General features: G+C 46.2%; 1 protein-coding gene across 3 annotated transcripts in view; it reads left to right on the top strand.

Annotated features, from left to right (window-relative positions):
• XPNPEP1 (X-prolyl aminopeptidase 1) overlaps positions 1–11,491 on the top strand; it is a 30,322-nt gene that overhangs the window by 1,825 nt on the left and 17,006 nt on the right. For 2 of the 3 annotated variants that reach the window (XM_009988163.2, XM_086616324.1), the window contains exons 2-7: positions 952–1,082; positions 6,751–6,814; positions 8,531–8,635; positions 8,897–8,989; positions 9,923–10,066; positions 10,456–10,551. In XM_009988163.2, coding sequence (XP_009986465.2) covers positions 966–1,082; positions 6,751–6,814; positions 8,531–8,635; positions 8,897–8,989; positions 9,923–10,066; positions 10,456–10,551 — 619 coding nt within the window. In that variant the 5' untranslated portion in view covers positions 952–965. The remainder of the gene's footprint in view (positions 1–951; positions 1,083–6,750; positions 6,815–8,530; positions 8,636–8,896; positions 8,990–9,922; positions 10,067–10,455; positions 10,552–11,491) is intronic. The other variant, XM_086616325.1, reaches the window with a different exon arrangement.

Raw genomic sequence — 11,491 nt, forward strand, 5'->3', positions numbered from 1 at the left:
TCCACTGCAATACCAAAGATCCATCCATTGCAAAACCACAGCAAGGCAGGGTGATTGGCTTGTGCCGTTGTTTTCCCCTCTGATCTGCTGTTTTCCATCCAGCCTGTGCCCCACCCCTGCCTGCCTGACACCAGCTGAGATGTTCAGAGCATTTGCCAAAGGTCTTTAGAGAAGGTTCCTTTAAGCCTCCCTAGTTGTCTCCTGATAGTCACTTGTGAGAGAGCTCAGCAGGCTGTTCCTCCTGTTACAGTTTTGTTCTTGCTAGGCGAACTAACTTGCAGCCTAGAGGTAAATATGCCCAGTGAATGCATCCCTGTGTATGTCCTTGGGAACAGATTTCTTTTGTCTGAGTTAATCTGGTCACCAATCCACTGTGAAATCTTGGGCTATAGTGAAATTGCTAAAAATTGTATTCTTAACTGATCCATTTCTGAGTTCCTGGCATGCATGGCTTGTTCTCCCAGCAGTCTGTATATAAGCCACAGTATCTCTGCCCCCAGAGTGAAAATACTGAAAGTTTCTCTCTGTGCACATGACTGGTGGGGTTCCTCCTGATCTGTGGGTACTTGGGACCTTCAACATCACATGCCAAGACCTTTCCTGGCTGTCATAGGGCATGAGATGCTCTGGTTCTTGGTGCTGCCCACATGCCAGAGGGTTCGCAAGTGTATTAAGCTTGTGTGCATTGCCACTGAGCATGCTGGTCCTTCACCAGGTGTGAAAGGTCCTATACAGGATAGACCAGGTTTGACTCTCTGGCCTCAACCTGATCCCTCATTCTCAAGACACATGAGTGAAGTGACAAGACAGGAGAAATTCTGGGCTGAGAGGGAAGATATTGGCACAGTTGACCTCAAGGGGAGTCTCCAGTGGTGACAGCCTCCTCCAGCCTGTGCATGTGAGTGGCCTGGGATGGCTGGAGAAGCTCTGAAATTTTGTGCTTTGTTCTAGTTGCAGGTAGGAAGATGAGTCCAAAAATTACAACAGAGCTGCTGAGGCAACTGCGTCAGGTGATGAAGAGTCCCAAGTATGTCCAGGAGCCTGTCCAAGCCTACATAGTGCCCTCTGGAGATGCCCACCAGGTATGCATGGATGGATTATGGGAACGATTGGACTTTCCTTCCCTGCAGAAAATAAAAACCAGGGATAACTATAATCATCCTTCGTTCACTCGCTTTAATGGTTCTAGCATAAAAGCCTGGGTAACCTGAGAAACATCATGTTGGAAAAAGTTTCTGGAGTCTGTTCAGGAGACTTAGGTTTTTATGTTCTTGTAACAAGTCAACGTGGATGTTCCACCAGCAGCTTCTCATCAGATTGTCTCTAGGGAGCTCACGCTGTGAAAAGGGAGCTTGCCAGAGCACTTGCTGTCTCCATTCTGGCTGTTGGGAAGAATGGATTTACTAGGGGAGGAAAAGGCATTATCTGGGCTTTAGTTTCTCCATTAGCACCTCCCGATCAACACATACGCTTAAGTGAGGTGGCGAAGGATTAGTTGCAGAGCTTTCCCTTTGCTAGATCCAATTCTTGCTGGAATTTGCTGCCTTATGCTAAAGCCATTCAGATCCCACTCAGAGGGGCCTTTGGAGAGTCAGGGAAAGAACAGGCCACAAGGACACTTCCCTTTTGATGCTGGTCTGCATCATCTTCTGGGCACTAAAGACAGGAGAGAAGTCTGGGCCCAGGGTAGTAACCCATGGTAGTAACTGTGTTGTGTGCTGCTTACACCATTAAGATTTGTGTAGTCCATGACATCAATTTTAAATTGCTGAACTGCCTTTTGTCTCCCCTACCCGCTCATACGCTGGTTTCACTCTTCCATGTGCTCTGTTAGGAGGTGCAAGAACTGCCAAGGGTTTTTCCCTCCTCAGCCATATTCAGGAAACGAAAGACCTGAAGCTTTCCTGGCTCACACCCAAAGCTCTCTTTTACCCCAGGGTGCATGAGAGCAAAATGCAACTGAATCGGAACCTTTGCCCTTGACTTGGCACTGGGGTGAGCTGGGTCCGGACTTGCCTGTGCCCTGGAACCGTATGTGCAGCATCGTATTTCCTCTTAGGGAGATCCAAACTTGGGCAGGTAGTGGGAAGGCGTTTTCTGCAGCTGCTATTGTCTGCCGCATTCCTGCCTCAAGCTGCCTCTGTCCATATATAACTCTGGTTTCATTTCACTACACGTTAAATGCTGTCATGTGAGTTGAAGAATGTGACCCTCAGGACTTCTGGGTTTTTCTGCTGCTCTCTTTTCCTTGACAGAGAGCAGTTAAGCAGAGAACCCCATGTTGCTATTTCCTGCCAGGCGAGTTGGTCAGGTTTCTCTGCACAGCGAATCTATCTGAATGGAAACGATTACTAAAAGCTGCTGATTCTGGCGCCATCTGACTAACCTAGTGCAGGATTTTTGTCTGTGAGGCTTGGGAATTGATGCAATTTTAGGCATTGGCAGAAACCTGTTGATCCCAGAACAGGCTTCCTGATTCCAGGTAAATTGTGATGAGCTGAGATTTGCAGCTTCCTGACGTTCCAAGCAAGGGTTTGTTTCCTGCACACAAATAAGAACTTTACAGCCCTGCAGTCAGATTTTGCTCTGAGGCAACTCCCCCCATGACTCAGAAGACTGCAGTTTAATGATACTCAAGCTTTTGGTGACTCGAGCCATTTCCTCCTCACAGCCCAAGCTACTTATTGCTGTCCTTGCCTCCCTCAGCTGTTCCTGAGGCCGTCCTGGGATCCACATCAGAGAACTTGTCAGCAAAGAGGGCTTTCCCTCCTGTGGTGTTGACACAGGTTTTAGATTAGGGGAAACGTTGTTCTCTCCTAGGTTCCAAAGGAACCCCTGGATTGGGCTGGTGCTGATACACCCCCATGCTGCAACTTGCTGACTAATTTATTTGTAACACTGGAAATGTTTGAGCTCTGAGCTCTGTGATGCTTTTAATATTGGTTTTCCTGCCAAAGCTAGAAGGTTTAGGTTATAATACTGCCAGGAGGCTTGCCATCAGTTGTGTGCTTTGCTTTCCATGCTTACTTATGTAAGGAGCTGAAAGACTTGCAGAGCTTCTCAAACACAGCTGGCTCTGACTTTGGCTTACCCAAGGTTGCTAATACCTTGGATTTACGGCTCTTGCAGCCAGCCCTGAATGTTGACTGCTTTGATTTTTGAAGCTTTCGATACTGGTGAGGAGTCAGAAGAAATGGCCTGTTTGATTGAGGACCTAGTTGGTCCTCAGGCTGGTGAGAAAAGAGGGCAGTCCCAGCCAAAAGTGGGCTGAGGTCCATATAAAGAGCCCATCTTCCTTCCATGAGTGCTGGGTGGATCTTGTGTCTGGAGATGTCAAAGGATTGCAAAGGGATGAAGTTCTTTTGAGAAAGAGGCACCTAAATCCTTTGTGGTTCCATTGAAAATACCTGTCTGAGCTTTTGGGGTGTTGCAGTGGTAAATGCAGGATCCATTTTTGTGTCAAGTTACTCAGTTGACATTGAATCTGGAGTTTTCCCATATAGGAATATTCAGAGATTGGAAGAGCTTTCTTCTTAATGGGAGGGAATGATGCTTGGTTTAGAGCTTGAGTTTGGAGCCAATCACAGCTTAACTGGGGCTGGCTTCCATCCCCAGGCCTTTATTCAGCGAAAACAAATTTGGTCAGATCTGGCTGGTCTTCCACATCAAGGAAGCACCTGCCCAGCTCAGGGCCCCATGTTTGGGTTGGCAGAGATGCCGTCTTCTGCTCAGAGTTGGCTCCTCTGACACATGCTTATTCTAAGCCAAGGAATCAGTGGAGTTATAAAGCAAGAGACGGCTTGTGCACAGGTTGCACTGACCTGTTCCAGACCTTACCAATGCAGTTAGGTTTTTGGCAGTGAATACAGACCTCCTTCCAAGTACACAGCAGTGTTTGTTCTTTAATGGCATCAGTGTCGTAGCTCTAAAGGCAGTGAGCTGCATTTTTCATTGCTGATCTTGGTTGACATTACGATACAATGAGCTTTAACATGTTACTGGCCCAACCGTGCAGGCTGTGATGATAAACACTGATTTTTTTTTTTGGGGGTTCCTCTTGGCTTAGCTGAGAGTTTCTGTGATGCAGCTCCCAGTTTTGTCTGTGCATCAAGGACTGACAGGTGTGGTGGAAAGCAGATGTGAAAGGTCTGAGGAGGGCCACGTTGAAGGCCATTGGAGCTGTGAGACAAGCCCCAGGGAAATACCTTGTTCTGACTGTGTTGTGGCCTGTGCTTTGTGTGGCATACACAGGTGTTCCCCATGTAATTTTAGCTTGTGCAAAACATGGGCTCATCTTTGCACAGTGGGGGTTGCTGTGTGGAACAGAACAGGTGGATGTGCAAGAGTTCAGACTGACAGATGACTGAACCATCTTCCCCTCCACATCCCTCATAGTCCCTTTTAAAGCCCATCTGCCTCATTGTAAACTCTTAAAACATTCCCTAAAGCTGTCTGTGAATGGGACAGCATGAGGTATTTCCCACTCAGTCAAGGTCTTTGTTAGTTTAGGTCAGCTTTTACTAGATCTTTTTTTTTTTTTTAATTATTTCAATTCATTTCACTGTTCTGTCCTGTTAACACAGCTAGCTCAGTGTTAACCCTTCTTATGACTGTGAGATTGTTTGTCTGCACAAGCAAACCAGCCTGTAGTCTCTGCTATGTTGGTCAAGAGTAAGGGAAGAAAAATCAAAGAGATTTGAGATGTACTTAGTGATACCACTCACAGTGGGGAATTTCCAGCAACCCCTTTAGGTGTCAGACCCTGGAAGATGGTGTGAGCTTTGAGTTGAGAAGTGGAGGAGAGAGAGAGTCGTAGCAGTCAACAGGCTGAGTAGTTGTTAGGAAATGTTGAAATGAGGAATCCTCCTCAGGTCCAGCATCACTCTGCCTTCATGTTATGACCAGCTGCTGTGAGACAGGCAGCCAAGGAAACAGGCACATGTTTCTGTTCCCAGAACGACTTTGTGCTCTCTCATCTACTGACGCCTCTGTCATTATTTTAAAGGGTGTTAGTGGTGATGGTGGTGCTGTGGTGGGCTGAGGCAGATCCACCGAATCAGCTAGAGGTGTGCAGAGGGCAGTCATTCCTTCCCGAGGTGGATGTCCTGACCCCGCTCCTCCCCACAGCTGCTGAGTTACTGCCCTGTGGGGTCTGTGGCGCTGGACAGGAAGAGGCACAGGGAACTGGACTGGCTCAGAGATGAGGGCACCCGTGGTCTCAATACCGGCCACATTTCTGCCAACTTTCATTAGTGGTTGGATAAAATAGAAGATTTCTTGGGATCATATCCCAGGGATGTTCCTTGTCAATCAGGAGCAAAAGCTACTCAACCGGATCCTCTTTTGAGCCGTGGGTTTTGCTGTCCCAAGGCTCAGTTTCAAAACGTGAGCAGTGAATGGTTGGTAGCTGCTGCCTAGGGCATCTCCCAGGAGGGGAGAGACGTAACTATACTGGAGAAGTTTTGACTGTGGGATGATCAGGAGCAGAAATGAAGCGTTGGTACCAGGTGCTGTGATTTGTGCTTCTCACTCACTTCTGTGCTTTGAACCCCCCGCCTTCTTTAGAACAGTGAAGAGTAACAGATTTGAAAGGAGTATTTTCTAACAATCAGGTGATTTAACAATAGCCCTGGCCAGAGACAGGGAAATGCAGTATTTATCACAGTAGGAACTAAAACCACCTGAGAATTGAGCTATGATTTCTCAGCTCATTCCCCAAAGTGTTTCTTTTGCCACAGCACAGCTAGAGGCAGAGAAACTTTACGGGCAGAGAAACGTACTTTGGTTTCAAACCATTTGGAAGTTACAAATCCAGGGGTTTTGCAGCTCAAACATTGGCGCTGTCAGCCTGGATTAAGCCGATTTGCTGAGTTGTGTTAGTTAATTAACAGGCCTACTCAGCAGTTCTGGCCTCCGAACTTGCCAGAATGGGATCCCATAAAAATGGTCTGTGGGCCATTTCAAGGTACAGTTTTTCTTTTAATTTTGGCAGCTCCTGTGGATGTTGGGTATCTGTGCATTCTCAGGCTCTCCTGTAATGCTGCCAACAGATGTGTCCACAAACACAGGCTGTGATGGGTTTGGGATGAGGATGGACTAGTAGTCTTTGATTCCTTCTCATCCACCGAACTGTAGTCAAGTGGTTTCTGGTGAAGGCAGGTTTTGAGTAGGTAAGGAAGAAGTGAGAGGATCAGCATCTAATTATGAAAGATCTGAAGGGTTAAAGTTTTTACAGTTTTACCACCTTGGTGATTTTCTTTCAATGTCATTGTTGTGGAAAAGAAAGTTTTAAAGGAATTCTTATCAATGCCAGTGAGGGGTCTTCACTGGAGATAGTGAATTTTACAGATTTTATGTGCTGATTACTCTGGTCTCCAGGATCAAGGGCTGCTTCTGGTTTCTCCTCCTTTCACATTGCAGCTTCAAAGGCAGCATTTGTTTGTTGCCCAAAGGGGAGGCTGAGTGCGAAATAAATATCTGCAAACTCTGAAGCACTTCAGTGTTTACAGACGTTTGTGGGAGAAAAGTGCTGCAGCTTAAAAAAAAAAAACAACGGACATAAATACAATATAATCACAGATGATGAAATGTTCCGGTGGAGTAGAGCCCAGGATTTTTAAACTCATTTCTTCCTCTCTATGGTGTCCTTTAGGAGAAAAAGCTTATCAAAGTATTTGTCATCAGTTGATTTTTTTTTTTTTTTTTTTTCCCCTGATGCTATAAATAATTGCTGCCTCTTTTGTTTTCTAGAGCGAGTACATTGCACCCTGTGATTGCAGACGGGCGTTCATCTCTGGATTTGATGGCTCTGCAGGTACCTTTCCAGAACTTGAGTTCTTGCTAATGTACATAATTCCCCTATAAAGAAGTAGTCTCGTTCATGTCATAGAGGCAGGATGGAAACCTATCCAGCTTGTTTGGACTGTTTTCTTCCCCTTTCAGCATCTGCAGAATTATATCTTAGCTACCCGCTGGAATTATGTAATATCAGCGCAATAACAAGTTTTCAGAAAATGTTTGACCTCTGAATGAACCTCTTATAAAGTAAAATCCTGTTAACTCTTTCATGTGGTGCTTGTAACCTACAGTCATTTCTTTTGATGTGCAGCCAGTATGAACAGATTTTTACATTGCCCGTTTGGGTTGGGTGAATAGTAGATGATGGACTTTAGCTAGCCCTTCTGTTTAAACAAAGCCAGAGCCAGAAACACTGCATTTGGAAACTGAATGCTGTGGAAAAGTTTGCTTATCTTGCCAAGACAGGATGTTTTCTTGGCTGTAGGATAGGTCTGTGTTTCAAGAGACCTAGTTTTTATCCTAGCTGTAGCCTAAGCTCTGCAACTTACTCTGCTGTGTGACCATTGGAAAGTCACTTCAGTCTGAGGTCTTTTCCCTGCCCCTAATTGTAAATTGGTTTAATAAGTACTGCTACCTATGTGTTTGGAGGCTCCATTCATCAGTTCCTATGAAGTACTCTGGGACCTCGTGTGGAAGGTGATAAATCTAGGGCTGCGAGCTGCTGTTAATGGATAACGTGAATCCTGTATTACTTTCACGCCTTCTGCATGGCCTCTTCATAACATTCCTCTCTGTTTTGGGCCCTCGTTACGTACTTGGAAGGTCTGTGTTCCCAGCCTAGTGCTCGGTGAATCAGTGAGGTCTCACACATGGGTTTACCTTGTGTTTCTTGCTTCACCTTTCAGACTGAAGCAGCTTAAAATGGGGTTTGTGTTGGGGACGTTTGGTAGAAGACAATGAATTCATATTTGGAAACTACTTTGCTAATCTGGACTTCAGTTTCTGCTGAAGTCAAGATGCAGAGACTCAAAATTTTGAATTGGATTCAGTTTCTGTTTGTGCCTTGGTTTTTTAATTTATTTTTTTTTTTAATCATCAAGGGCAAGGCAGCTAGAGTGCCTTGCTGAGATGTCACTGCCCCTCAGCTGTCTGCTTGCATCCCTCCATCTGGAGTCAGTGGAATGGGACAGACAAAGAAACCAGCAGAAGTTTATGTTCATATTTCCTGTTCAGCCATCTCTGCTAGAGCCGTAACATTTGGGAAAGGGGTGCAGCTGGGAGTGATATCCACGTCTGCTAACCTAGTAACAGCTGTTTCTTGTGGATGACCAGAGCCCGGGCTTGCTCACTGTGAGAAGCTGGGATGGTGTCTGGGGATGTACAGTATGTGTTACTGTGACAACAGCCAAGTGGAGACCTCAGTCTCTGATACAGAAGATTTGGAAAGCCCTATTTACCCAGTTCTACTGGCTGGCTGAGATATGCTTAAGTTGAATTCGTCTGAGGCAATTCATTAAGCTGCGTCCTTGTGCATACTGTCTCTGATAGGATTTGAAAGGTCATAGTGCAGAGGAAAGAGTGAATATCTCCAAACTGGACTAACTTTTGAACAGCGAGCAGAGCTGCCTTTTGGGGAATTAGGGTGCATTGCAAACACTCCCTGTGCTGTCTGTGTCTCTGCATGGTGGCTGCCCACCTCTGAATCACCACATCTTTCTGCCTTTCTGCCTAGGTACTGCCATAGTAACTGAACAGCATGCAGCCATGTGGACAGATGGACGCTACTTCTTGCAAGCTGCACATCAAATGGATAGCAACTGGACGCTCATGAAAATGGGTATGCAGGAGACTGGGATACTGCTCCACTGATAAACAGGCTATTTGGTCATTTTGCACGTAAACAGCTTGGGCTGTAGGGATACCCCATCATGCAGGGGCATAGGGACATTCTGGATACACTGCTGCTTCTGCTTTAGTGTCTTGTGCCCATGGGTTTAGACATTCATGAGTAGATGTATCTGATGGACTTTTTGGGTAGTGTGGGAACGCTTCAGTATGACTTCTTTGAACCTCTTTCTTTCTTTTTAAATCCATGGAGGTCTGAAAGACACACCGACTCAGGAGGATTGGCTAGTGAGTGTCCTCCCAGAAGGCTCGAAGGTGGGAGTGGACCCTTTCATTATTCCGGCTGGTTGGTTTTAATTTGTTTTATAAGTCTGGGTTGGGCAACTAGATTTTGCTTCCTTGCTTCTCTGGCTAAGCTGTTGTGTGATAGTATGTAGCTAACCATGTTTCAGCCCAGGTGGAGTGGTGGGTTAAACTGTTATGCAAAACAGGTTAGATTTTGGTTTTTGGCATGTATCACGAGAGCTCCACAGCAGTGCCTGGACTCCAAAACACAAGGGATGAGAACTATTCTCTGGGCTTGCAGTGACCTCACCTGAAAAGCTGAGTCAGGATGCACCTCCTTTTTGTCTGTGCTGTGGCTTGTCACAAGCACTTCAGTACAAAGTTGCTGAATGCCTTGGCTAGCGTGTGAGCCAGAACACCCAGGCAAAACTCGTGCTGCTACTCCTGCTTGGTGGTCTTGGCATCTCTGCAGCTCTCCCTTTAGGAAGCGTGTTCCTGGAGAGGAACCATTTTTATCAGATGAACAAGTCTCCATCTACTCGTGCTTCAGAATATGAGGCACAATCCAAAGGGCACTGGAGGCCACGGGAGACATTTCCTTGGTTCAGATGGGCTAAGGATCAGTCTTGTGGCTGTCTGGAAGCCCATCTTGTCTAGCTTAGATCTAGCATGGTTTTGCACTGGGGTAGATGACGCCTTTATGTCAGCCTCTGAGGTAGCTTCTTGCAGTGACTCGTCTCTTCCAGCTGGAGCAGTTCTTCTTCAGCTCAAGCATGAGGCTCGAGGGCTGTGAAGCTGGCTGTAGCAGCTGTGTTTGTGGAACTGTAATTGCAATAGTTTTTTGCATTGTATTTAAAGGGAATGGGAAGAAGGAGAGGCTGGAGGGAAAGGAGGAGACTCATATTCTTCAGTTTGCCCTCTGTGAGCAGGGCTGTTGTTCAACCAGTGTGTGTTTTTTCAAAGCCATCACTCCTGATTCTTTTCACTTTGGCAGACCAGTGGAAGAGGATGTCCAAAGCCTTGCGAAGTGCTGGCCACGACCTTGTGCCTGTCAAAGAAAACCTGATCGATACAATCTGGACAGACTGCCCTCAGCGCCCCTGCAAGCCTCTCATCACGCTTGACCTGAGTTACACAGGTGAGAAGCTTAATTCCCAATAGACAGGGACTGTTCCTACTGCCCTGTCCCCCTTTGCTTTCCTCTTACAAACTAGTGAGGAAAACACTAGTGCAGCGCAGTATGATCCACTATGAATAGGTCACCTTGATCGGACCTCAGCTAATGACCCCTTTGTCCTCAAAACTCCAAATAACCATTTGCTAGAGGCTATATAACTTCAAAACAAATACCTGGATGTCTGGAGGGCAGCTTATTTGAGGTATTTCATACCAAATATTAGAAAGGAGTGAGGATCATAAGGCAAACAGTGTGTTTTGAGTACCTGCAAAATCCCATGCATTGGTCTGTGTTTGTCATCATCGCCAGTAAAGTTTGGTGACTGTAGCTCTTCTAATTGTGTTTTGCAGGGGACAGTTGGAGAGACAAAATTGTAGCCCTCCGTTCAAAAATGGCTGAGAGGAAAGTTGTGTGGTTTGTGGTAACGGCCTTGGATGAAGTAGCATGTAAGTCTTTGCATCTCTTATATCAAGAGCAGTGGTGATAACAGCTCGCAAAGAGTGACCCTGTATTTCTGTACAGTGCCTGATTACATCAGTACAGCTCCTGAGTGAGTTTTTTGCCCAGGAAATGCAGCAAATCACCACCTTCAAAAAACAGCCCATGCAAAGGGGAAGGAAGGTTTTATATAAAGCCTGAGGCAGTTTGAATGGGAGAAAGAAGAAGACTTGTGAGATTTTTCTGGCTGTAAAATATCCTGATGCTGCCTCACCCTATGGGAAGATGGAGGCTGTTTTCTGCTGTGGAGGCTGGGCTATAAACAAAGCAATGCAACATGTGGCTTTGTATATTTAAGGCAAGGGTGGGGTACACAGCATTCACAGTAATCTTCCTGGGCTCAACTTGTATTTCCAGATCATTTCAACCTAAGGTCCCACTAGAGAGTCCCCTCCATGTTTGGGGCCCCAGGATGACTAGTTCTCCACACCTTGGCTCCCAGCCCAGTGTGTAGGAAGGGAGAATGGCCAGAAACAGCAGTCATTTCCTTGAAACTGTCATTACTAGTGCTGTGTGTCCTTTGTGCAGAAATCACCAGTGTGCAGACTGGTGCAGTGGGAACATAGTGCTGACTGGGTGTGAGTGCTGCCAATGCCCATACCCCATGTCTGATCTGAAAAGGTAGAAGTGAAGGTGGTGTGTTCCTAGCTCCAGCGCTGCCAGCGCAATGTCTCTGGTGCTGGGTGAAGCCAACTTGCTGAGGTGTGTGGGCTCTCCTGCATCTAGGACACTGAGCAAAGAGCTTGTTTCATGAAAGAAATACTTCTGAGAGTAGTGAATATGACTCCTCCCTGGGGAGGCCTGTGTGAGCAGAGATTGTTTGTCTCACCTTTTCAGGCGCATCTCCAATTAAATTAAAGATAAATTGGTGCCCTGAGGTGGTTTCAG

The sequence above is a fragment of the Tauraco erythrolophus genome, chromosome 9, assembly GCF_009769465.1.
Source record: "Tauraco erythrolophus isolate bTauEry1 chromosome 9, bTauEry1.pri, whole genome shotgun sequence".
In the NCBI taxonomy this organism is placed as follows: domain Eukaryota; kingdom Metazoa; phylum Chordata; class Aves; order Musophagiformes; family Musophagidae; genus Tauraco; species Tauraco erythrolophus.